The sequence below is a fragment of the Scleropages formosus genome, chromosome 11 (assembly GCF_900964775.1).
Source record: "Scleropages formosus chromosome 11, fSclFor1.1, whole genome shotgun sequence".
Taxonomy (NCBI): domain Eukaryota; kingdom Metazoa; phylum Chordata; class Actinopteri; order Osteoglossiformes; family Osteoglossidae; genus Scleropages; species Scleropages formosus.
Window position 1 is genome coordinate 2,657,994 of NC_041816.1, and position 27,133 is coordinate 2,685,126.

General features: G+C 41.2%; 2 protein-coding genes across 3 annotated transcripts; one reads left to right on the top strand and one right to left on the bottom strand.

Moving 5' to 3' along the window:
* Positions 1 to 1,219: 1,219 nt before the first annotated feature.
* Positions 1,220 to 7,730, bottom strand: LOC108934699 (insulin-like growth factor II). The gene is made up of 4 exons (XM_018752742.2): positions 7,259 to 7,730; positions 6,253 to 6,403; positions 4,375 to 4,556; positions 1,220 to 2,879 (listed from the first exon to the last, which is right to left on the bottom strand). The coding sequence occupies exons 1-4, from the start codon at positions 7,334 to 7,336 to the stop codon at positions 2,655 to 2,657; spliced, it is 636 nt and encodes a 211-aa protein (XP_018608258.1). The 5' UTR covers positions 7,337 to 7,730; the 3' UTR covers positions 1,220 to 2,654.
* Positions 7,731 to 16,795: 9,065 nt separating this feature from the next.
* LOC108934691 (nucleosome assembly protein 1-like 4) lies at positions 16,796 to 27,008 on the top strand. Of its 2 annotated transcripts, XM_018752730.2 has the most exons (15): positions 16,796 to 16,860; positions 18,322 to 18,370; positions 19,396 to 19,486; positions 19,751 to 19,892; positions 20,405 to 20,491; positions 20,884 to 21,015; positions 21,419 to 21,490; positions 21,622 to 21,761; positions 22,346 to 22,491; positions 23,745 to 23,761; positions 23,986 to 24,105; positions 24,202 to 24,237; positions 24,341 to 24,391; positions 24,963 to 24,994; positions 25,587 to 27,008. In XM_018752730.2, the coding sequence occupies exons 2-14, from the start codon at positions 18,343 to 18,345 to the stop codon at positions 24,966 to 24,968; spliced, it is 1,068 nt and encodes a 355-aa protein (XP_018608246.1). In that variant the 5' UTR covers positions 16,796 to 16,860; positions 18,322 to 18,342; the 3' UTR covers positions 24,969 to 24,994; positions 25,587 to 27,008. The 2 variants fall into 2 exon arrangements, with proteins under 2 accessions (XP_018608246.1, XP_018608245.1); XM_018752729.2 differs by lacking the exon at positions 24,963 to 24,994.
* Positions 27,009 to 27,133: the final 125 nt, after the last annotated feature.

Here is a 27,133-nt window from a genome sequence, read left to right on the forward strand (position 1 = left end):
CGCTGAGCAAGTTTCATTTCTAAAAATACATTCTGTAAAGATGCAGTCCAGTCGGGTTGTCTCCTCCCAGTGTTCTTCTATTATGATGCTCAAAAAGTAGTCAATAAATCACCCTTAACCTAATTCACTCCTTCCAAAAAAAAAAAAACTATATAATTTCCTGAGTATTTAAACCGCTGAAACCTGTTCAGCACAATAACCTTTAGTCTAATACGTGTCGACAATGGATGGGACACAAGGTGTGTGGACTACTCCTGGCAACTGATCCAGAGGGAGATGGCTGAGACTTCGTATGAGAACTTTATGTGTATGTGTGTTTGCGTGTGACCGTCATGCTCTCTTGTTTTGCGCATCTGCAGTGTATAGACTGCACGCAGCATCGTTCACGTTTGACCTCGAGACCTGGTCCATCGAGGACAGACACACTCCCCACTTCCCAACTCTCTACATCCTGTTCTTGGAGCGGGCCTAACCATCTCGCATCACCCGACCAAGACCGCAAATCCAACCGTACGTGGTCAGTAACATATTTCCTTTACGCATAACATGGCTAGCGGCAAACAAGGGACAGAGTGTAAAAATAGCAATACTATAATAAGCGAATTACATTATCTTTTGAGAACAATCAATGTTAAATTTGAATGAATACGCATCCCCAGAAGTTCTTGAATACTGCTCTTTTCATATGGTAACACAACCCAGTATGAGGGTGATTGAAGGTAATGCTGGAGGCAGTATATGGCATATAAGTCTATTTCTGCACAAGCCCAGGCAAGTTAGACTCTGTACACTTAAAAAATATATAGTTGGCAAAAAGGAGAAGGAAATATTTTTGGTATGAAGCACCTACAAGAAACTTGCATCACATGTTAAAAAAATGTACAAAATTACAAAATAAGCCTGTCAGCTGTGCATCAGTGCTAGGAATAGTATTTGGACCAATTTTCATATACTAATGTACACAGTGCCAGTCAAAAGTTTGAGTACATCTGCTTGGTTCTTCGTGATTATCGATGGTTTCAACTGTAAAACAGTTTAGCAAAAGTGAACATTTGAAGTGAACATGAAGATCTCACACATATCAATGAAATACTAAATGAAAACACATTGCCAAATATGGAAAATACTATTCTCTAGCAGGTGTACTTAAACTGGTACTGTATATATATATATTTAGTATATGAGAATTTTATATGAAAATAATAAATAATATCTTTATACAGTGCCATTATCTGTGTTGAAACAAAAAAAGCTTGGCGGCTCATTTTTTTTTTTCAAGATACAGCTCAGACTCAAAGACTCCAAGACATAACATGACATCCCTGGAAACTAATTTTATATATTCAAGTATTGGTTCTCAAGCAAAAGCATGGAAATACTACTGATAAACAATATAAAATAAAGTGTTAGTTGATATTTTCTACTGCTTTTTCTTTTTTTTAATGTGTGGCTTTCTTTAGAAATGCAGAGTATTTTGGAAATATTGATGGAGCCATAAGATATTTTTAAAAAAATTAACATTTCTATCTTGCAAAGTGGAATGTCATGGTACAAAAGCAGTATTTGTCTTTTTTTTTTCTTTTTCTTTTTCACAAAGAATGGAAGCAACATCAGAAACACATCACACTTGTCCTATGACTGTAATGTTCCTCTACCTCAAAATAACACAATTTTTCTTCTCAAGCAGAGAGGCCATCTTCTGATCTTCCAGAAATCTGATGTTATCTCTTTGTTATCCTCAAGCCGTTTCCCTTCTGAGCATCACAGCAACCCTCTCAAAGCACAGCCAAATGCAAATGAGCCAAATGTATCCACCTTCCATGACACGGGCGATGTACTGTGGGATACCGAAGGCTCTATACAGTGAAATCCATTCTACATTGCCAAAACGAAGCAGTTTTTTTTTTTTTTTTTCTTCAAAGTCACACTTTTCCTAAAACAGAAAGTTTAATAATTTTCCCAAAGAATGAAAAAATGTGCATTTTTTCACTTTCTTAACTTCGAGTCCATTCCCAAAGGTAGCACCATGACATTTGAGTTGAGTTACATGTTCATTGCTTGCGTAAAAAAATAGTGCTATTTTATTTGCATAAAAACAATAACTTTGACATAATCCATGGCAATGTGCAACTTGCAGAACCTTCTGCGTTTTGTTTGCAATAAAAAGGTGCTGGAAGAGGAATCTAATTGAACGAACTAACTCCTTACAGTGTGGATACACTTCTTTATAGTAACAGGTGCAAACTAATAACAAATTTAACAAAAAGGTGCACTTTTTTTTTCTCAGGAAACTGGCATGGAACGGGAGTCTTTTATACTCGCTTTTCACATTTTGTTTTCTTCCCCATTAAAAAAAAAAAAACCTTTCTTCTGTGTCCTCTTGTTGCTTGCCAAGCCATAAATCTCTTTTATCTTTGTTTCTTCCTTTTTTCCTTATTTACCTATATATACACACCTATTTAGTTCTTTTTTTGAGAGAATATGTGCGTGGGAAGGAGAGACAGTGAAAACAGGACAGAGTGTGTGCATGTAGGAGCGCAAGACACGGGGAAACAGAGGGTTTCACAAGACTGGCATATAGCGGTGAAGTCACAAACAAAGCTATAATCCCCTGGTCTTTTGTTCAACTCTTGTCTGAGCAAACACTCCTGCATTCATTTGTTGGTGACACGGTTTTCCGTGGGCGGCAGCTCACTGGGCAGGGCAATAAGAGGCCGGTGCGCAAAGCCCCGCTCCTGGGCCTTCGATTTCTCCGGCTGCCGCCTTGACTTCTTGGATCGCAGGATTGAAGGGATCCACCTTCGCAGCCTCTGGGCTGCCTTCTGCTGCCAGATTTCATATTTGGAATATTTCTCGATCAAAGGTTTTCTTGGGCTATCCTGCGGTGCACGGATAAAAGAAAAGAAAGAAATTAAACAGGGTCTTTCTTCTGAAACAAATTACATTCAAGTACTTATTCAAGCAACCTTGATAATGAGAAAGAAAGACACCGAAAAAACACCTTTGGGAGAGTATAGACCATTCTGTACTCTCCCACTGTTCTGAATTTCTAGACCTCTTTGAATTGACACTTGCTCTACCCAAACCTCCACGAACGCAACAGAGGATGGCAAGCCGAACTCCCGAGCCCATCCTAATACATATGGAAGAACAGTCATTGTTCTCCAGACTAATCTCTCTTTCCTTCCAAGCCTCCATCAACACAGTAAACGCATTCATATTCAGTTCACCACCCCTGCCAAATAAGGCCTCAAAACAGCACGCTAAGACTTTCGCAAAGGGGAAGGACCTCGGGGACTTAGGCTCGCTTCCACCCTGACACTTCATAACCATGCCATGAATATGCATTTTCTCAAGTGGAGATCGATTACTGCGTCGATCTCTTTGTTTAGCTGTATTGCTATTGGAGACTCAGACAGCTGGTTTGAAGCACCGCCAGCGCTCAGCGTTTCTCCACGCCAGGAGCGTGTTGCGCTTACTTGATGGAATGCAGCGCGATTCTTGTTTTTAATAATTACATCACTCCGAGAACATTTTTAAGAAAGTGCATCAAGAGCACTGTTGTGGTTCCAGAACCATTACAATTATTATTACTGTTTATTCATTTAGTTGACACCTCTCTCCAAAGCGACGGACAAAGTTATGTTTGTACAATAAGCTGCTTTGCAATTTTCATGGTGTCGGTTCGGGCTAAATATCTTGATCTGGGTGCTATAGCAGGAACAGAGACTCAAACCTGGGTTTTTCAGGAAGAGACTCAAACCACTGCATTAGATGCTGCCCCTCGGAATGCGGAGGAATTCAGAGATATGACGTTTTGATATCAGATATGACACCTAAAAATCGATGTGTAACATTCCCCAATTGTCACGAATGTTCAGTTTTTAACGGCAACGAGACGCTTGTAAAAAGTGAATTATAATAATTAAAGGAAAATAGCAATTAAATGATCATTATTATGCTGATTGGTGCCACTGTTAAAATTACTAAATATTGTCCTGATGGAACATGGACCTGAAAGTCATTTTCTTACACACTCCAAATGAACTTGAAGTGAAACAACCCACATGGAATCTTCCGGTGTCCTCTGCCCTTTAAAAATGTATACATAACACATTTCCGTGGATACGCCTGCAGTTCACACCTTGTGATCCCTGTTATTTTCCACTCTGGTCAGCAGCTTCAGAAAATAACTAATACTGTGGAAAGATAAAATCTCCACGCCCCGCCCCCCCCCCCCCCCCAAACACCTGTACCCTGTGACTGTGGTGTGGAGGATAAACAACGAAAAGGGATGCTGATCACTCTCCAGATAGAGCACAGCGACGGTGCCATTTCTCACGGCGATGAGGTCAGCGCTGCCGCATAATGTACCTGGTTTACAGGCGACAGCACTGGTGGTGTGGTCTGGACCGCCGTGGCAGAGACGTCCCTCTCCGATTTGGCAGGTTTTGCACAGTATTGTTCCAGAAGACTTAAACTGCACCTCTTGAAGCAGCATTCTTCCACAATTCCCTTCTGCGATCGCCGGCTGTTTGATCGACTGGTGGGCCTACCTGACGAGTGGACAAAGCCATTTTAGATTAGGTTTAATTGAATCCAACATTTCCGTCACGTTCGTCCAATTCCCTTTACCTGATCCAGTATTTCGCTGTGTTAAACTTCTCGTAAGAGATCAAAATGTTGATATACAGAATTTCATTCATTTGGACTATTTCAAAATCTTGACATAATACCAAGAAAATAATACCAACGTCATACCGTGGTAAGATAAATTCAATCAACCAGAACATCCTTACATACGAGCGTGTGCATAAGCTAGATACAAGACAAGACTGTACAGTGCCCAGGGCAAGTAAACAACATGCAGGCCATGCTTTGACCTTGCCCTTGTAAACTCAGCAAAGATAAGGCGAGACAATGACGTTCATGGGGGGGAGGTGCACAAACACCTGACTGTAACAGAAGAAAATGCCCAGAAGAGGCGGGGGGAAGGGCGGACGGGCAAAGCTTGTACCATTTCAGCGAACGCTTTGAAGTACCATTGTAGAGATGGCGCTTTGTGTGCTCCAGAGCTCTTGGCGCATCTTTAAAGTACACATGATGAGTTGGATCCCTCCTCTATCTCAATGAAACAGTGTAGGTTTTGTGAGCAACAAAAAGAGTATGCGTTGAAAAGGAAAAAGGGCAGATAATGGGACATTAGCACTCCTGGGGTTTGGGGTCTCCTCACTTCAGTGGCAATGTTGAAAAAACACAACATCTGGAGCACTTTTCAAGCGATCCACGGAATACACACATTGGGCACTGTAAATTGAAGTGGGGGATGTAGGGTGGGATAATGAATACACTCAACCCTACACTTGAAATTATAAAACTAAAGCCTTACAGCACCAAGGTAGAATCTCCACACCTATACCTCATAATCCGAATGATTCAGGAAACTTAATCCATCACCAGATTAAAAATGTACGTTTCACTGCTGTTTTCACGAACGTGGCGTTGTATTTCTTTAGCGCTACTATAAGGAAAAATAAAAATCCGAAAAAGCCCAACACGGGAAGATTTCTGCAATGCTTCTTTTTTTCTGTGGTAATGCAAAGGAAATAAACTGCTGTAGGTCATTTAATGTAGTGACACTGTTGACTTTGCTAGACTTTGATGGCCATCAAAACAGGACAGAGCTAGAGATTATGCCGAATCAGCATTATCCCAAGGCGCACACCCGGTCAACTGAAATACAGTATGTTTGCTCTTCTCCGTACCAAATTACAAACTGTGTAGTGTGGTGGTAAGAGCTGCCACCTTGCCCTCGGAGGACTCTGAATTGTATCGCACCTCCTACTGTGGTGCCCTTAGGCACAATACTTACCTTAAAAACTGTGTCACTAAAAAAGTACCCAGCTGTATGAATGGGTATCTATTAATAAACTTATTACTGTAGCTCATTTTGGAGAAAAGCTTCTGTTAAATTAATGAAATGCAAATGTCAAGTGCAAACCACCCCGATTCTGGCCATCTTTACCAACAGTTTGCAAGGGAGGACAATTAAGATTTCTTCTCCCTCACCACAACTTTAATTAAACTATTTTTGAAAGAAAAAATTTCCACATCTCCATGGATAAAACTCACCCTAAGCAATACAGGAGAAAGCAGACACATAGAATGGTATAACTTAGACGATGGGTGTTTAAAATATGGTAACAGTTAGATTCACATAAAAGATGAGAGTAATTAAGAAATGTGACGTACTGAAATAGAAGCCCCTGTAGCCGCAGACAAATTGTAGTGCATCCACCAGCTCTCCACCACACAGTGTCTCTGTGGACACCGCTTCCACCAAATACAGGGATAGCGCCATGGTGACCATCAGAAACCCGCTGGAAGTGGGCATCCTTCCGATCTGAGAAAGGATGGGATCAATCAGTGTAACTGTTTAGGAAATCAATCTCCATATTTAATGACACCCTCATATCTGGAATGCCATCCATAATTTCCATAGTATTAAATCTATTTATCCAGTTTACAGGAACAAAAATCTCAACATTTGGATTCAAGAGACCTGAGACAATTCTGTTGCATGCGTGCAAAAAGTAAAATCTTAGCTAAAGCAAAAGATATGCATACAAAGATTAGAACATGGTCAAACTTTGTATTATTTGCTCTTCATGGTTCCACCCTTTGTCAACTAATATGCTCCAGGTCAGTCAATGACAAGGTCCTACTTGTCCCAAGTTAAAAAGCGACTTCAAAGATGTTTTAAAATCACAGAGTTTCTAAGGATGTATGATGGGGTGAGCTGAATTAATGCTGCCTCCCATCGATTACTTCAAAAGTTCACCCCCTTCTTTTTTTCTTTTTTTTTTTTTTTTCTTTTTTGTCAGCTGGACAAACTGAAAAGTTGTTGCCCCCTAGTGATGCCCTGTAGATGCCCTGGGAATAACTTAGTCCAGAGTTCAGCCAACATGAACACTCCAGCAGACCATGAATAAAAAAACCATTCAACAAAGTCTTTTTGCACCTATATGGAGTGAAGTAAAACCCCATGTGTTCTTGCCCAGAATAATGCCACATTACTAAAATTACAAAAGCTACATTTTATTTTAAGCAAAAGAGAAAAAGCAAGGTCAGCGGACTCAATAAAAATTGTCCTTTTCTAAAGCATTGCCAACTTTCAAAATCATTCCACTGGATCTCCATGTAATAAAACATGAAATATTTTATGTAGACACACAAGTATATATAGATATATATTTACCTTACAGGTCCTCCTGTTTTCTGTAGTTAAGCAGGTGTAACAAGAAGAATTGCAGCTGCGTCTGTGCACATCTCCCATGTCTAGAGGCACTGGATATGTATTTGGTATTTTTTCAAAAAAAAAAGGAAAAATGGAAAGCTGAATATGGATTACTGCCCCATAGATGTTGCGTACAGTGGTCCCAAGCCCAGGCGACAGACGGGACTCCTCTGTGTGGGGTATTATATACCAGCACCCGCCCCCTATAATCTACCCCTCCTATTTGCCCCTCGCGCATGCCTGCAGTGAACCGCACGGCAGATCTGATCCCTTAGCGAGTGTCGGGAGAGTGATTCCCGCAAAAGAGTGCCGAGTGAGGAACTTAGGCCACCCAACCTGCGCACATACACATACTGAGTCACATTTATACTTATTCAATATGCACTTGTAACACAACTGACTGTTTTCGAAAGTGGAAGAGCCAGTGTTTTTGAACCGAGGGGAAATTAATAAATCATCATGTGGCTCCTCGGCTGTCCACGGTGAATCAATCGGTCGCGGCTCTCGCTTTTGCGACGAGGATTTTAATGGCTGGTTGGAGGAGAAGGGAAGGGAAGGGAAGGTGTGACGCGCGAGAGACGCGAAAACGCTTCGTAGCAACACACTTCAACTCAGTCCTTCGTTGCGAAAGTGTTGAGTCACGTGGACACGCTCGAGCGAGGCGCCTCCTCTTTTGTTAGGAAACAGCGCCCTCGGTGGTGACACGGGGAATGGCACGCAGATGCGGTTTACATGCAGTTTACGCCTTGGTTAAAAGCCTGCCTGCGGGGTCATTCCAGGTCAAAACCTCAAGGTCACTCGCCGGCAGACAACGCTGAAGTCTGCTTTCAATAACTGACTATTTTTCTGTTTTCACCGTGAACCGGTTTCGATCTTTTACGCCAAATGAAAGGGGTTTATATAAATATCTCCGCTAATGAGGTTCGGCCGTGCCAATTACGTCACAGCTGCTGATGAATGTGAATATGTAAGAAATCTGCAACAATAGAAGTATGTGAATACAGCAGTTGTGTTCAGATCGTTCTGCAGAAGATCAGAGGTGCTTTCAGGGGGTGTTGCCCACTTTTAGAGCTCATCCAAGTGTACAAAGGCATGGATGTCAAAACGCCTGCCCTGGGAGGCTCGGGGCTCTTGCGCGCTCCGTTGACACCACACCACAGTGTAGCGAAATGACAGATTTGTACTTTCGGTTGGTCTGCATTCAATAAAATGGTACAGTAAGTATTCTGCTTGCTGCCGCAAGACTTTGCCTAGATAATAAAATCAACTGAGAAAACCACACAGAAGAACAAATATGCATAGTTGCACAGTTCATTTTCTAAAGTGGCATAACAAGAGCTATATGTGGATATATACTGTCAAAATATCTTATCCATATTTGACATGTAGCCTAAACAAAAGGGGGAAATTAGTTTTGAGCAATGCTAAATAATTTGCTGCTCATTAGATGTCTGTATGTTTGCACTGTATACCGGCTACTCATGTTATGGATTTTGGATAATATGAGCATTTCTTGTTAATTTGTTTAATTGTATTTTTCTCTCTTTCATCTTCTAAAATTTTTACATTTTCTACCCAGCCATTAGCTGGTAATAAAATGCACAAAAAAGAACAGCAGTGCGATACAGTCTCAATGCAACAGCATTGCATTAATTGGTTCAAAGTCTGTATCAAATTGGAGTTAGTGGTGTTTTTATGTCGAGTCATTTGAAAAAAAAAATCATTTTGATGTGGCTCATAGTTCATAAAACATTTTCGTACAGTTATATTTAAAACTTTTACAAACCCTAACCCCCGTGTCATCCTGTTGTATATTGATAATGCAGATAATAAAGTGGCCAGAAGATGACAAACCTCACGTTTATACCATAAATCATCAGCAATCGGGATCTAATAGGAGGTTGTGGAGATTATTTCCTTTTTGTTTTCATTATTTTAAAGTTTGGGGGGTGCGTTGGTGCAGTAGGTTGGACCGGGTCCTGCTCTCTGGTGGGTCTAGGGTTCGAATCCCGCTTGGGGTGCCTTGCGACGGACTGGTGTCCTGTCCAGGGTGTGTCCCCTCCCTCTCCAGCCTTATGCCCTGAGTTGCTGGGTTAGGCTCCGGTTCCCCGTAACTCTGTGTGGGACAAGCGGTTCAGAAAGTGTGTGTGTATTTTAAAGTTTGATTTAATTTTAATGTAGTTAAAAATAAATCCTTAAAGTATGTATTTTATGTATCATACATTTCATGAAATGGATTTGTCTGAAGTTTCTGCAGAACCTAACTTGTAAAAAAAAAAGAGTGATATCTACAGTATTATGCTTTATGTAGTGGTAAAAGTGACTTTGGATTTATAGTAACAACAAACTTGGATACAGACAGACTGCCAACCTTGATGCTTATAAATTGAGGAGCCATATTGCAGCTTCAAGCAATTTATCACATTTTTAATGTTTATTAATTTAGCAGATTCTTTTCTCCAAAGTGACTGAAAATGTGTGTGTGTGTGACTTCCAATGAACACTATGCATTGTTATCAGCCCACACCCACACACAGAACATCTACAACAGCTTGTCCCAAGCAGGGTCGCGACCAACCGCAGCCTAACACGGCACCACAGGGTGCAAGGCTGGAGGGGGCGGGGACACACCCAGGACAGGACACGGGTCCATCTCAAGGCACCCCACGCAGGGCTCGAACCCCAGACCCGCCACACAGCAGGCCCTGGCCAAACCCGCTGCATCACCACACCCCTCGGCCCACACCTCATTCACCCAACGTGTCTTACACTGCTAGATGCACTACTTACAATGGGTCTCTCATCCATGCATCAGTGGAACACACTTTCCATCTGTCACTAATACACACAAATGATGGGTGACCAATCCACCTGACCAGCATGTCTTTGAACTGTGGAAGGAAACCCACGCAGTAATAGGGGGAACGTGCGGACTTGACACAGACCAAGTGGGGCTCAAAGCCATGCCCAGGCTCAGTAAGACAGCAATGCTATTCACCGTGCCACCATGCTTCCCCAACTCATTTTTGCTGACACAAATGCTTGCTCATGTTAGCTCTATGTTTCCGGGCATCTAGTTGTTACAGCGCTGCTGTTCAAACGCTTGCTCAAGTGCCAGCTCTGGCAACCGTTCAACACCTGCTCGAGCGCTTGCTCGACTCGGGCTCAAGCACCTGTTCAGGAGCCTGGCTATCAAGCTGCGTGACTTTATGCTCTAATTTCCCACCAAGTTTACACGACATGACAGGTTCTAGGGGTGAGAAGATGACATGCATTTCACATGCTGTTGCCACTTGTGCAGTGATTCACACCGAAAATATGTATATTTATGCGGATTCTTATACATTTAATTGGCAGATGCTTTTCGCCAGAATGACATGCAACTCGAAGGATGCAAAAGTGAATTTCATGACAAACATTACTATTAAAGCACCAACATTTCCTAGCAAACAATACTCAAATAGTTCCCTAAGAAAGTAGTTTAACTTTACTTAGAGATACTTAGATTTGCATTTACATTTATCCATTTAGCAAATGCTTTTCTCCAAAGTGACGTACATCTCAGAGAACAATACAAAAGTGCATTTTGCCAACAAGATAGAAATGTGAATGCAGACAGAAGATTCTAGATCACAGTCAATGTGGTTTTTTTGTGTATGTGGTTTTCTTTTTTGTTTCTTTAAATACAGACAACACAGAATACATTTATTGAGGACATACCAGGAGATCAGGGGAGAAGTGAGCTCAAAGAGGTAAACTTCCAAAGTTGATGGACTAACTTCCGAAGCTGTTGGGCGCTCGGGAAGGAAATGGGTGCAGAGGAGATGAGTTATGGGAGCATGTTGAATGCTGGGATGGATTCAGTAGACAAAAAGTCAAGATGTTGGTGCCTGAGTTGGTTTGAGCCCAGTTTTTGGCCCATTGAAGTCTTTGTGAGCAAATGTCCAAGACCCCAAAAAACGAACCCTTCGCTTTACACAATCGGAGAGCCAGGCAACCAAGCGAAGGCGCAGTAGTTCCTGGCTTAATACGAGTAACCAGAAAACAATCAGAGCTCAGCTGGGCGACTTGGCGTCAGCGATCACCTACTCTATATGCTTAGCAATGCAATACTCTGACCCCCAGCTGGAAGTGTCATGGTTAGCCAAGCGGACACCGCTTTGCACTAGAAAAATCCAGGTTCATACCCCACCTCCAGCTGTAATACTCTTAAGGAAGGTGCTCAACACAAACCGCTCCAGTAAAAATTACCCAGCTGTATCAATAGGTAAATCATTGTGAGCGGCTTCATGTGGTAAGTTCCTTTGAAGAAAAGTGTCACCTATGTGAATACATAATAATCACTGCTGCAATTTACGGTTTAATTCTTTACATAAGTAGGCCAAATAATATGTATATTATTTAACATCTTTAAAGAGTAAAATCATATATTTTCCTTCAAATAAGCCAAGAACTATGCCTGCCCTCCCAATGCTTAAAAATGCACAAGACGTTTAGGGCATGGTGTTGTTATGGTATAAGTAGTGAGATTATTGGCATTGTATGTACTTTTTCAATTTTTGGTTTGTAGCAGTTCATGAAATTTATTAGTATGCTGTTCTATATCATATAGTTATTATGTAGAGTATAGATTTTCCATGGCATCTAAAACCATCTTTACTGATTTGGTCAAGTGATTCAGTTCACACACACACATTTTCAGAACCGCTTGTCCCATACGGGGTCGCGGGGAACCGGAGCCAACTCGGTAACACAGGGCGCAAGGCCGAAGGGGGAGGGGACACACCCAGGACGGGACGCCAGTCCGTCGCAAGGCACCCCAAGCGGGACTCAAACCCCAGACCCACCGGAGAGCAGGACCGTGGTCCAACCCACTGCGCCACTGCACCCCTGCTGATTCAGTTTAATTTATTTGTATTTTTTTGTTTTTATTTATTTTAAGGGATCACATGAGAGTACGGACACTGTTATGTGTGAACAAACTGCATCGCTGTCGCATCATTATCTTGAGCAGGAGTTCAATTGAGTTTTATGGGCCTGCTCATTAGCAGTAATGGCACCCTGTTGGTTTTCATTTATTTATACTGAGACTCGGTTTACTGAACAATACTCTGATCGCTAACAGCTGAATTAATTGAAACATAATCTCAGAGATGTCAGAATCATATGTTCAAAAATCATCGTGAGATTTCAAAAAGTGGGAAATACACAGTAAATTTATAGGTCAGCTCAAAAAGCCCGAAAGTTAAATGAAACACCTTTTTATGGTAGCAAAATATGAGTGAAGAAGATAATTAAAAATGAACAAAGGCAGGGAGGGTTGCGTAATAAATGGCGAGACAAGCATGTGCAGATATTGCCAGACAGTGCATTAATTGCCAGTTTTCAAATTTTATTATCGAGGCCTTCTAATGATGTCTTTCTGAACCGAAGAAAGGTTTCACACGTGCTAGCGAGGAAGGTGAAGAGAGGAAAGAGTTTTAAAAGATATCCTATAAAGTCTTCCTTTGCAGTTAACACTAATTATAAAGTGGAACTTTTAGATTCAGTGAAGATTCATTGAATGATTAAAAATAGACTTTTTCACAGAATTACTTCTTGAAATGACAAGGCTGACCTCAACTCTGAGCTATTCTTAGTTGATATCGAGCGCCCCCTATCGGTTCATTTGCGTCATTACATGTAGGAATGTGGCGTGAAAACGGTGTAAAAGATACTACACTTACATTTGTCTGATGCTTTTCTTTAAAGCAACTTGCAATATTATGGTATTAGCAGTTATTTTCCCATTTATACAATATTACTTCAGTATGTGAAGTTAGTAATGTAATAGCAATTAATGTAATCAAATTACCAGTAATGTCTGTATCACACACACACACATTTTCAGAACTCCTTGTCCCAGATGGGGTCGCTGGGAACCGGAGCCTACCCAGCAACACAGGGCGTAGGGCCAGAGGGGGAGGGGACACACCCAGGACGGGACGGCGGTCCGCCGCAAGGCACCCCAAGGGGGACTCGAACCCCAGACCCACTAGAGAGCAGGACCCGGTCCAACCCACTGCACCACCGCATCCCCCCCATATCTGTATCAATATATAATATAATGTAGTATAACTACCTGGTTTATGGGGATAACAGCCAGAGGTGGGAATCAAACCTGCAACCCCTGGTGTCAAAGGCAGCAGCTCTAGCCACTACACTCCTAGCTCCTCATAGGAGGTTCCAGCAATAACACAGCCATCCAGGAGTGGTCTTGTTCAGTCTTGTTCTGTTCATGCCAAAATGTCTCCTACCATGACTGAAATAGATTGCCAGTTCAAACCGTTCAAGCATCTCACACACATCTAGGGCTGAAAGCAGCAGTGTTAAAAATATCTCTCTCAGTAAGTTTGTGGTTTTGCTCTCACAAACAGCGAGAATGCAGCCGTATCACATGACAGCCGCCCGTTTTTTTTGGCCCGCTGAACCTAAAACACCATCTCTCACGTGTACGTCCACGTAATTTGCACAGAAAATACTGCTGAACAGTCCTTCCCCCCAGATTAACACAAAGCTTTGTGCATCCGGACCTTTTGTTTTTTCACCATGATAGCTGCAAGTAAATCATATGCTGGCGGTGGTCGAGGCAGCGCGGTTGTGAGGAAGGTGTGCGTTTCCTGAAAGCGGCCCATCCCTGCATTTTTGCCCAGTGATTTTTGACAGCTGGGGCCCTTGCCAAAGCACGCGCTGAACGTGAGCTACGGCAGCTGTCGGCGGCAGGACTCGTTCCACCCAATTTAAGCATGCGGGGGCCCTTCTTTTCACCACCGCTTGGCAAATGTCTCACTTAAATAAACACATCAGATGGTTCTAAGACCGGAGCTGAAGCCTGAGTTTCCCTTCCAGTCTCTTCGGGGTAGCTGCGTTTGATGAGAATGTAATTAAATCAAGGATTTCGGGGGGAGGCGGTAGCCTCGGAAGCATGTTCACGAGAATCCCATTTATTTGCTGTTTAGCGAGTAAAACATTCTGGATGTCAGGTTTACCCGAGCACCAGGGTCGCGGTCACCGATCCTCTGGATCAACAGATTGAGCCTTCGCAGGGCTTGTGGTACAAGAGCATTTTATCCCAGATCCATTTCCAGGGTCACCTTGTTTTTAATGTCCAGAACAGCGATGATGAACAGTGTCTTTCCTGTGTCTATTCTGGCCTCGTAAGAGCAGCTAAGCTGGAATGCTCGGAGATCCAGCCAAAAGAGACAGCGGAAAGGAAGGAGGAAAAATCTGGATGTCCTTGATCTTTAAAGACAAAGCTCGTGTCATTCATCCAGCTGCACGCTCCGTCACTCGCGGCGCACATTCATCTCGGCCTTTTCGTGCGGCGTAAGGTGATCTGCCAGCCGCTCAATGGAGTCTGCGCTTCGCAAAGCGGAGGGTGGACAGCCAGGAAAAAGAAAACTCGCGCATTAAAATTTGATCAGCACGCATCCCACGCTGCAATGTAAATTGGTCTTTTCAAATTATGTAGGATGGGAATCCTGTTGCACTTTGTTACTGTAAAGTCGGTGTGAGTTACAGTGCAATTACATAGATCGGTCAGTAAAGTCTGCACGGAGCAGCCGACAGCGTAGTGGTCAGCGCCGCCGCTTTGCTCCAATGGTTCCTTCCAGTGGTTTCCTCTTTATTTGTACATCTCATCCCGCCAGTCTGAAGCTACATCTCAAAGCTCAGCTATTTCAGCAGCACCTCTCCAAGCATTAGTGACCGCAGAGATGCAGTTCATCTGATAGCGAAAGACAATCTGCACATCATCTGTACATGAGCTGCACCGAGATATGCGTAGTATAATGCAAAAAGGGAGCGACTGGAAGAGGTGTGTCCGTGCTTCAAACGAAACAATGGAACAGCCAACCATCTAGCATATTCCATTCGTGTTCACGCAAGCTCGGGCATGTCTCAGTTTACCAAGCAAGGCCAATTTAATCCCGCACAGATAGATTCCGCTTAAGAACTCGTGAGCATCTAATGAAATGCAGTTGTCACCTTACTGCTAGAACTTTTGATTTTAAAATGCACCAGAAAAATTACGTGTCGCATTACTGCTGTGAGTAGTATATTCTAATGTGTCTAGCATTCTAAAGACACATTTTATGGAAAGGTCTCAGCTAAATACCGCATAATGTTCAGTGTAAGCTGCTTTGAAAAAAAACGTGTATAAAATGAATAATATAAATGAATACTATAATAACTACGAATAGACTGTAAAATATAATGTAAAAGAATTCACACACATGCTGAAACAGCTTCTCCCGAGCAGGGTCGTGGCGGACCGGAGCCTAACCCGGCAACACAGGGCAAAAGGCCAGAGGGGGAGGGGCACACACAGGACGGGACGCCAGTCCATCACAAGACATCCCAGGCAAGACTCACACCCCAGACCTGCCGGGGAGCAGGACCTGGCCAAGCCCACTGCGCCACTGCTCCACTGCTCCAGCACACCCCCATAAGAGAATACTTTAAAATTAAAGTTAAACTTCATTCCAATGCCTATATTTAGTCACAGATATTTGAAAGGTACATTTCTTCAACTCGTGATTGATGCAAACCTGTTTTTCTTATATATATTCCTTCCTACTTTATTACATAAATCTTTTCAGAATTTGAAGAAAAAAAATTCTTATTCTAATTTTTATGAAATTACTTTAAATGTGTCATCGAGCTTTCAGTCCCTACGGCCATTGAAACGTCTGAACACTAAAGAAGAGTGATAACTTGTTCACGGAATGCATTTATCAGCTCTTTATAAGTAAACAAACACATAATGAAATGGCAGAAAGTTGCGTTCAGCCCTTTTTAATGCCCTTGATGTGAAAGCAGTAAACATTGTTCATTGCCAGCTGTTTGTCCCTTGAAACACTGCGTTACTCTGCCATCTCTGAGGTGAAGAAAGGGTGAGTCCAGATGTTTAGCAAGATGTGTGAGGTGTGATATTTCATGCAACAGCTTGACATTCTTGCTGTTTTGACAGAAGGGCTTTTCATAAAGCTGCATCTAGAAACCGTACTGCATTCAGTGCCTTTATATTTTCAGTTTTTCTGGAGCTCAGCTGTGGAGCTGATCATTAAAAAATAACTATATAATAATATTTAGACAAGCTTTTTTCAAGAGAACATTGTTGAAAACAGATAAACACTAAGTAGGTGCAACGCATTATCTTTCCTTTTACATTAATTTACTTAAACTAATACACTTCGGGCATGTGCGCAGCAGTAACAATTATGCCACATATATGACTAGTATATTCACATTATATTCACCATTAATTTCTGAAAATACCATTTCAGAAACTCTACCTCACACACACAACCAATTCAATCATACATTATTTGGAGCGCATTTGTTTCGGGGGGGGCAGGCCTAACTTTCCTCCGACCAATCAGACGCAGGATTATTACAACGTTCCTCACTTCGGTTGCGGGCCCCCCCTCTTCTTTTTGACCAATCAGAGAGGGAATTGTTTTGACGCGTCAAGCGCTGTTTGCGGCGAGAAGCGTGAGAACAGATAGCAGTAGCGTTGAGAGGTAAGCGGGGGGGGAGAAAAGCATTCCAAAACTGTTGCTTTAACTTTTCGCGTGTGGGTATACAAGACGTTATTTTATCCTGTGTAAAGCAGTAGCGAAGTGGACGCAGTTTATGTTGCGTTCAAACACGGAGTACGTGGTGTTTTAATGCGCGTCGTTATCTTGCTAACGGAGTTAGCCGACATCATGTGGTGTCATGATTAGCGAGCGCGCGAGGCGGCTAGCTAGCTAGCTAGCTAGTTAGCTTAGCTAGCTTTGCTAAGTGAAGAAGTTGAGGAAAGGGAAGCCTGTTGATGTCGGAGACGGTAGCAAAGAAAACTCCTCACAACATCAGACTCTGAAATCATCGCTTTACAAGTAGATGAGATAGCACGCAATTCGGTGCCTTTTCAAGACAAGGCGGTGGTGAAGTCCTGCAGGTTTTTTTCCCCGAGTAACTGACACCGCCCGAGTGAGTGAGTGAGTGTGTCAGTCGCACACGCCAACAAGTTCACACAGGTTGTTTTAGAAATGCTTTTTTTTTTTTTGTTTGTTTGTTTTTAGTTGTCATGCATGGGTCCATTATTTTATAGCAGTGAAATGGTTAAAACGCAGTGCTGGAGGAGTTGTTTGTCGTCGGATGTATAAATGTTATAATAAACTGTTAACCCATGTATAATGTTGTTTGTAGGGAACTAAAGCAAGGAGGAAAATAGAAGCTAATAGAACTAGAAAAACGACGCTAAAAGAAGGCGACGAAAATGATTTTAATGCATGCGTTTTCGTCGCTGCAGTGCATTTTCGTCGCCTAGTTCTCGTCGTTTTTCTAGTTCCATTAGCTTCTATTTTCCTACAAACATCATCATGTTTTTGACTACACTGATAGTCCGATAGAACAGTCAGTATCAACTGAAGCTCTCCACTCTTCACTGACTTGGGACTAGAACCAACAACGTAACCACTGGTAACCCGAAGGTTGCTTGTTTGAGGCCCCCACAGCACGACTGCTGTGATAACCGCCTGTAATGTTTTCCTTTAGTTGTTATGTAGTTGCCCAAGGTAGCTACGGTTTTCCGAAAATATCTTGGCAGTGATTTACCCATTTAGAAGGGTATCAATTCAGGGTAAGTACCTTGAGATCAAGTCTACAGCAGGAGTGGGGTTTGAAACAGGAACCTTCAGATGGCAAGACAGTCGTCTGAAACACTCCCAACGCCTGCTACCCCAGGAGCAGCTTCACTAAAACATGTCAAGGTGTCAGTCCGTTTCTTGTAGCCCTGCGCACGTTGTTTGACTTGCTCGTACTGTTGAGTACAGAGAATAAAAAGTACTATGCAGTATGCCGAATAATGCTGGGTGTTGATGTATTCAAATACTGTGTCTGCGTGTTGAAGTAATGTACTTTACTCTTTGGATATTTGTCGGTACAATTTGTGTGTGTGTGTGTGTTATGCACTCTGACGTGTTTGACTTGCGTGGCAGAAAGCGGGGGGCAGTTTCACCATGGATGGAGGCAAGAACGAAACCCGAGGTAAACTGCTTACCGTTGTATATTCCCCCCAGATCTGTTGCTAAATTGATGTTCATTTGATTGTTTGGAGTGGTGCAATTGTTTGCCATTTTAATTTGATAGGTTTGTGGTGAGTGAGAAATGGGGAGTTGTTTTAACATTTCATAAATTGAAGATTTCCATCTTGTGGGGGGGGGAATCATGTCATTTTATGTTAGCTGTATTGATAAATATTTTTAATCCACTTCTGAGTATGTAAATTAGCTTTTTTTTTTTTTTTTTTTTTTTTTTTTTTTTAAATGTATTCACTGGGAAAGTAATGTCAGTAATGGTTCTTAGTGATAATGCCAGCCATGATTTATTTATGGACTGAGGGGAATTGTGAATCCATTGGGTAGAACATCATACCTGGGCATTTAATGAACTAATTCCACTCAAATTGTTTTAGGCATAATACAGGTGTACAGGTGCAAGGTTTTCTGTTTGACTTTTGAGTATCAAGCATTATCTTAGGTACTTTTCTTAGATTCCTGTATTTCTGCTAAGGTACTGTCATTTGAAGCTTTAATGAAGCTCCAGCTTTACTTTCTCTGTAGTTGGTTTTTTAAAGAAACCGTCTAGAGTGTAGGACAGGAGCTGTGACACAAAATGTTATTGTTTCTGAAAATAATTTGTGAAGCTGAAAGCACGTATGGGCAAATTGGGCAGTTGTACTGATTACCTCATAACATACCCTGTATAAGATCTAATACAAAATTGGTACATGTTGCAGAATATACCAGGCCACTGTGTACACTTCTACATTTTAACGCCTTTATTTTAAAATGTCACACTTATGGCATAACTGTACTGTGTGCAATTTCTGGATATGAAAGAGAAATGGAAGGTTGTTTCCTGAAACCAGTGTGTGCGCTTTTATAAAATACAGGAACTCGTGTGAATTTTATACTACAATATATAGTTTTTCTCCTTTTAATTGTTTTACATTTGTTGCTACGGTTTCCTTGACAAGTCGACAGAATGTGAATGGCTTGCATTTTTAACAGGTAAGGTTGGTTCTCAGGCAATGGAGGATCCCCAGGCGTTGGCAGCCCTGCAGGACAGCGTTTTGCACTCTCCAGCCACAATCCTTGAGAGGTTCGTGGCAGAAAATAGAGAATGTTTACTTCCTGTCTTTTCAGTAGTTCACCTGTCACTAGGGGGCTTCCCTCTCCACATACAGCATACTGTCTATTGGGCACAGGCAAGGGTTTAGAGAAGAACATTCTATAGGCAGACCGGGTGCAGGAGAAGATATGAGACAAAGGAATAGGTGGCTTGTGTTGCATATTGTTTCTTTATCCTCAGGAGAGCCAGGTTCAAGTTTGAGAGGCCTGATTATTTTCTCCCATTTCCACTCAGCCTGCCCAAGTCCGTTAAGAGAAGAGTCAATGCCTTAAAGCAGCTGCAGGTCCGGTGTGCTCACACAGAAGCCAAATTCTACGAGGAGGTCCATGAACTGGAAAGAAAGTACGCCTCCCTCTACCAGCCCCTGTTTGACAAGGTAGCCTTCCCTGTAGTGCTCAGCAGACAGCTGTGGCTTGTTGAGTGAGGTTGCTGTTCTGGTGACTCTGTAGCACTTAGCTGTTGGAGTGGAGTGCTGCTCCAGTGCTGTATTGAACTCAAGCCAGTAAATGACCTACTTTACTGTGTCATCTCGCTCATTTCCACTTGTAGTATTTGTAAAGGATATAGTCAAACATCACCTGGGTTTTTGGACTCTAATTTTAATTAGGTGTTAGAGGTTTTGCTTGTTGAATTGGAAGTTGGAGGGCAGCAAGTAGTGCAATTGTTAAAGCTGCTGCTTTGCACTCAGAGGACTAGGGTTTGAATTCCTGCTCCTTAGAACAAAGTACTTACCCAGTGTTGTTCTGGTAGTAATTACCCAGCTGTAGGAATGGGTAATTTTAAGTTGTTTTGGATGAGAGAGGCTTCAGCTAAATGGGACAAAATGCGTGTGGTCATGTACAACTGATATTCATATTAATGTTTGGTTTGTTTTTTTGCTGTGCCCAGCGAAGAGATGTTATAACTGGCACAGTGGAGCCCACAGATGCAGAATGTGAGTGGCGCAGTGATCATGAGGAGGAAGAGGAGTTGTCAGTGAGTAGCTGAAGTCCTGGCACCTTAACCAGTTTATTGACTATCTAATGTCTATATAGAGCATAGAACCCAGCTTCTGTTGGCACCATAAACTCAGATAATATTGCCATGGGGTGAGTCTTGCACAATATGCATTTCTTACAAGATTTTAGATTCTTTTCAATCATAAAAATCAAGCAGTCATTTGAGAGTGTTGCACATTTTGTAATACTTATTGCATGTTATGTTGCAAGCTCCTGGAATAGGCTGCTAAGCAGAGTTCCTGTGTTGTACAGTTCCTGGTAGTCAGAGAGAATATATATATATATATATATATATATATATATATATATATATATATATATATATATATATATATGTGTGTGTGTGTGTGTGTGGTTGTCTCCTTGCAGGAGGAGCTGAAGAAAAAAGCCTGCATGGAGGAGACAAAGGAAGCAGCCCCTTCAGAGGAAGACCCCAAGGGCATCCCTGAGTTCTGGCTCACAATCTTCAAAAATGTAGATATGCTCGGTGACTTGCTGCAGGTGGGTCTTACTGCCTCCAACACCAGCTGTGGACCTAAGCCTGTGAGGAGGTTCTATTGTTTTTGTGGACAACAGGCTTATTGCTATTTGGATACAAGTGTGTAATAGCATGACAATGAAATGTCATACTTAAGCTACATAGTTCATGCCTTATATGGTTCGTATTTATAGTGACAGTTTTACACTCTACCCATTTATATTTTTTGGATCTTTTATAATATCTTACTTTAGCTGGTGAATGTTTGTCTCACACTATTACAATAGAAGTAGCTTGCCTAGTGACCTCTTGGAAGTTAAGAGCACTCTGTTTACTGTTGAGGTTTTGATCAACAAATCTGTTTTGTTGTTTTGAATTTCTGTTAATTTTGGACCCTTCTATACATTTTTGTATTCTTTTCATTAGGAGCATGATGAGCCAATCCTGAAACACTTGCAGGACATCAAAGTGAAATTTTCAGAGCCTGGGCAGCCTATGGTTAGTGTACTAAATGTAGTATCAGTTCATTTTTTGTTCTATTACATTATTATGTATTTAAAAAAAAAAAAAAACTCTTGGGTAACATTTGTCTTTCTGCCTTTGTCCTTTTCTTTTGAATTCTTTAACAGAGTTTTACATTAGAATTCCACTTTGAGCCAAACAGCTACTTCACCAACACAGTCCTGACAAAAGTGTACAAAATGAAGTCAGAACCAGACCGTGAAGATCCCTTCTCTTTTGAAGGGCCGGAGATAATAGACTGTGAAGGGTGAGGGCAAAACCCAGTATAATCTATATCTTTAATCTCCTCAAACTCTTTCTTTATTGACAGTTGTAGGGGACACACATTAAGTGCATCTCCCAAATTGTACATGCTGCAATGCTGTATGTTACCACATCTTATAAAGGTCATTCAATGCTTTTACATGATGCCACATGTTTAGGGGTGGGGTTTGGACAGCTTCCTAGGAATTCTAGAAATATGTTCGAAGACTTGCTTTTTACATGACCTCAGGAGGTTAAAGTAATGAATGGATCCTTGTTTCAGAGTCTATTGTACTTCCAGTATTATTATTGTGGTGTTAGTTTATTGTAATGTTAGTTTACCTCACCTCCGTGTTAAAACAAAGTGTTGGATAGAAGGAGGAAAAAGAGATACCATTAAATTATTGGTAGGCACCATCTAGTAAGTACAGCAGTGACAAAGGGCCAGAATAAGTTTCTCTAATCGGACACAAAGGTTCGTTTATTTATATACATATGTTTATTTCTTTAAGGAAGAAGCATTTTATTATATTAAGGTTGATGTTGTTTGAACATGTTTCATGTTGGGCCCATTTTCCTAATGTCAAGCTGTGAAATAAACTGGAACAAAGGCAAGGATGTGACGGTGAAGACAATAAAGAAGAAGCAGAAGCACAAAGGCCGTGGCACAGTGAGGACGATTACCAAGACAGTCCCCAATGACTCCTTCTTCAACTTCTTCAACCCCATCAAAGGTATGGGTGCATGCCCCAGCCTGTAAGTCTGAAGATATAAGACCATGTTGAACAATTGGGTGCATTTGTAATGTGCTGAAAGTGTGTGTGTGTGTGTGTGTGTGTGTGTGTGTGTGTGTGTGTGTGTGTGTGTGTGTGAAAAATCAGTTTGCCATAACAGCAGGGGGCGCCAGTCCCTCTGCAGTTGTGATTGTTCATTTGTCAGCACAGACTTTTTTGCCTGAAGTAAATAAAAGCTGTAGTATCATTCAGTGTTTGCTTGGTGTGAATTAGACATGATTCTTAAAGGCATAGAGAAATGTTCTTGAACTATTTGGTGTGAACCGGCATTTTCATTGACACTAGTGAACACAGCTCCTGTTTGTCTTGTTGGGTAATCCGGCATTGCAAATTTTCCTTGGTGGGATTAACTGCTTGCTTGGACAGGAGATTGTAATTATGACTTCTGGAAACATTGCTGGAAGATGACAGTAGCATCTGCTGTCGTCTTCAGACCAGTCCGTCCTCTTTCCCAGTTTGGGTTCAGTTGGTGATCTTTCCATGATATTTCATTTCATCATGTTCACCAATTTGCAACCCTGTTCATTAAATGCTGCCAGCTATCATGAATGGCCTGTAAGTAGCTACTTAGTGGCAATGAATTAGGCATTGTTGTAGCAGTGTGTTGAAGGAACGTGGCCTTTCTAGCTCCTTAAACTGTAGGGAAAGGATTATTGAAAGACAAACCTCTGTGCAACATTCATTAACCATTTGTTTAGGAGGAGGTATTAGTTGTCTTAATCCAATTTGTACTGTGCAAAGTCTTGGCACCTGGAACTACAGCAGGAGATTTCCCTTTTAAAAAGCATGGAACAAAAGGTCTGACTGCAATCAGTGATGGAAGGTTTATTCCTCTGATCTGGTTCATTTTAATAAGTAGGCAGTCCTCCAGAACTGATCAGTGAGTTAGTTTTGGTTCGTTTTTGGAATATGTACTTAACCCGAATGTCCTTTGGTTTGTCTGAATCCATTCATCTTTTAATAGAGATTCTGAACTTGTAGTTATGATAAAGTAGATGCTTCTTATGTTGCTTTGTGTTTTGCTTTGCAGTTGGTTTAAACTATACAGACTACTGTTGAACATTTCCGTTTTAATGGTTTTAGCAGTACTTGTTCTGTAATGCCATTGGCATACCCTGCATTATGTAGCACTTTTACGGTTTGTCGCCCAGTTGCTTAAAACATTGCTGATATTGCATTTTTCTGTCTTTCAGTTGCAGAGACAGAAATGGTGAGTTAAAGGTTATGCTGTAATAAACTAAAACCATTTTTTCCCTGAGTATGTCCATATGTGTGTAATGTATGCGTGTTTGTATATAATTTTTTTAATAGTAATTTACAGACTCATTGCAGTAATTCCAAATTCAGTTTGGTTAGCTCTGTTTTTAACTTTTTATTGTGTTGAAGAAAACCCAGTTGTGCATTTCATATTGATTTTGTCTGTTTCTGCTACAGGATGAGGATTCTGAGTTCACTTTAGCCGCAGATTTTGAGATCGGCCATTTCTTCCGTGAGCGGATAGTCCCCCGAGCTGTACTTTACTTCACTGGGGAAGCCCTGGAGGACGATGACAGTGTAAGGTTTCGTTGACAGCCACCATCTATGTTTTTCACATAGCTAATTATGCTGTTGATTTTTCAATTTTTTCTCTCTTGCCCTTTTTTCCATTAGTTTGAAGAAGAGGAACTTGAGGAAGGAGAAGAGGAGGTGAGAGCCATACTGCACTTGTTCCTGTGCATATCCTGACCTTGAATTGGCAGACATAGTCCAGCTGCTTTGGCTGTGAAGTAAATCATTTGTTATATAATAGGATCATGGCGAAGAGGGTGATGAAGATGATGAGGGAGATTATGACCCCAAGGTCAGTTTTTTCTCCTTTACTTGAAAGCCTTGAAAATATATTTAGATTGATTGGACAGTATTAACTTTTGTATAACTGGTATTTTGCTGCTTTTCTTAGATTCTAAACAAAATGTTCATTTGTAACAGTAACAAAATATGTGTTTTTATGGTTCTTTCCCTGTCATGAAATTTGCTGCTTTGTGGTATGCTGCATTGTGTAATTCAGTCATCTAATCTTTTGTTTCACAGCAACAAACTTATTTTTAAATTGTACTAGATTTGAAAAGTTGAAAGTAATCAGATATCTTTACAAATATAATGGTAAAGAGCTGGAAAGTTCTGGTCCTCAACTTTATGCCACATTTTGGATATGTGATAAATAACCTTATTACAAATGGCACAATTCATAATGAATTCCTGATGGTGGCACTGATTGAGGGGCACAAGACAAAAGTTGGTATTTTTTCAAAAGTACAACTGAAGGCAGAAGTAGAACAATTTTTGTACATTTCTGCACACGTGCAATTTCTTGCATTTTAATTATTGCCATTGTCTTTCCTACCTCCCCCACCCCTTTACCCTCATTACAGGCATAATTCATTCAGAGTTCATGCATTTATAGGTAAGGGGCAAATTAGATGGGTCCAAGTTGCTTTATTCTATTTGGCATAGTACAGTCTTCCCTTCCCCTTTACTCTTCTTTCTTGTAGTTGTTTCTAATCAGTGAAAGCCATTGAACAAAAAGAAAAAAACACATGGGTATCACTAATCTCTTTGCTGGTAATGTGTTCACACACTGGTGGCCCCCTTACTATGTAATTCAATTTAGGCATAAAATTTCCCTCAATGCCACTGCTATAGATAAAGCTTTTTTATATTGTACAAGATGAGTGTGATAAATTAGAATAAAATGGATTAATTAAGCTTTCTTAAGTTACGGTAGACAGAAAGCAGCTATTTGTAACTGTTTGTGTTTGGGTTTCCTCCGCTTTGTATCCCTGCAGGCAGGATACAACAGGCTGGGTCCCTACTTAGTTCTGCTGTCCACTGGTGTTTGTGACTCTTATTTCTTTCTGCTGCATTTGTCTTCAGCATCATTTCTCTGTTCTCCCTGTGGTGGCGTGTCTGTTTTCCGTTCATCCGTAGCAGTTAGCCTTGTGTTCCCTTTGTCATCTTCATTTTTGTATTCTCTCCCCTCTCTGTGCTGTGATCAGCAAGAAGAGCCCCAGTCTGCTGAATGCAAACAGCAATGACGTGGAGATCCCGTGGCCGCAACATCGAGTTCTCACGTCAGCCTGATTTGGACAAATACTCAAGTCTGCGGAGAGCCATCACCTCCTTGCAGGACTGCCCCTAAGCAAACCTCTAACTCAAACTTACAGAAAAAAATGTTTTTAAAGTGCATGGCTGGTTTGTGTCCCCATCTTTTGGTCCCTGTACAAAGTAAAGCTCTTTTTCTAAAATAGTAATAAAGCGGTGTAAATAAACTTACAAATGGGTAAGACGAAATGAAACTGCAATTATGTTATAGGTTACTGTATGAAATGGAGCTGAAGAGCCACCACTGGAAAAACCCCGCATCTTGTGATAAACACCACATTCCAGATGCCCTGTTAGATTCATTTTGACAACCCAAGATTTTCTGAGCAAATCTTACTGTTGACTTGACACCATAGGCTACTCAGGGTTTTTTATGCCAAGAAAAAAAAAAAAAAGCAAATGTATCAAAGTACAACAAAGTGGTGACAAGAACTTTATATATGTTATTGGGATTGCTTAGTTAAACTCTGTTAATGATACTTTTAAAATTTTCTCTTATCTGCAATATATTTATTAGTTTGTTTTATTCTGGTTTGAAATAAGTGAAAGTTTTGGGATCTAAGAAGAGTTCAGTGTGAGGGAACAGTCAGGTGGTCTCCATTTAATGAGCCATGCACTGAGGAATCGGTGGAATAAAGCCACTTAGTTTTAATCTTCAGTCAGACCAATGCTGTTTGACAGCCCAGGCATTTGCTAATCTGTAAATTGTGTATGTTGCCAAATTATTTCACATTTGAAAATTTTAGTAAAGCAGGTGTTCTCACTTGTTTTCTATTAACTTGTGAAGATGTTTACTTATCATCGTTAACCATGGTTAAATGGGGTGGATGGGGGAAAAAAAATGACTGAAGACTCCAGAGAGACCAATCCTGGGAGGAAATGTTTAGGTATTTCATTGACTTGTGCAAAAAGGGTTGCATGTTGTAAGCTGTCCTGTTTAACCAGTTGTCAATATGTGCAAAGTGGAACATAATGATGAATTGGGGGAGTTTCACAGGAGCATTGGAATTTCTGTATAGTTTTAAATTCACTAATATTGGCAATGTAACAGGGTAGTGAATAATATTACTTTGACAGTTTGGATTTTGATGAAACGTATGCCTCTTTCTGTCTCGGGAAAGTACCAGATAGAAATGGATATGTGTTTGATGCAGACTTTGCTTTTGAACATTAATATGACTGACCCAAGAAGCCCTGCACCATGACCCTCTGTTGACACTGTTCCAGCTGTTTCCCTACACTGCTCTAAAGCATCTGTTACTCAGTACAGTGTTTCAGGTTGTACAGAATAGTTAGGATATTCTATTAAAAGTTGTGCAACGAACATCTTTTGTATTTGGCTCAAGTTATTGCTTCCTTTTAACCAATTTAGTATCGTATGAATGCAATAATTGCCGGAGAATTATGGTTGGTGTTTTTACAGTTGCAGTTTTTGAGCAAA

What these genes read in the sequence shown, in the direction of transcription:
- LOC108934699 (XM_018752742.2), bottom strand. Translation starts at nt 7,336, where the DNA reads ATGGGAGATGTGCACAGACGCAGCTGCAATTCTTCTTGTTACACCTGC. An exon ending in CTACAGGGGCTTCTATTTCA is followed by an intron (nt 4,557 to 6,252) that starts GTACGTCACATT and finishes TCCACTCGTCAG; the next exon opens with GTAGGCCCACCAGTCGATCA. An exon ending in TGCTGTCGCCTGTAAACCAG is followed by an intron (nt 2,880 to 4,374) that starts GTACATTATGCG and finishes CGTGCACCGCAG; the next exon opens with GATAGCCCAAGAAAACCTTT.
- LOC108934691 (XM_018752729.2), top strand. Translation starts at nt 18,343, where the DNA reads ATGGATGGAGGCAAGAACGAAACCCGAG. An exon ending in AGGCAAGAACGAAACCCGAG is followed by an intron (nt 18,371 to 19,395) that starts GTAAACTGCTTA and finishes CATTTTTAACAG; the next exon opens with GTAAGGTTGGTTCTCAGGCA. An exon ending in ACCAGCCCCTGTTTGACAAG is followed by an intron (nt 19,893 to 20,404) that starts GTAGCCTTCCCT and finishes TGCTGTGCCCAG; the next exon opens with CGAAGAGATGTTATAACTGG.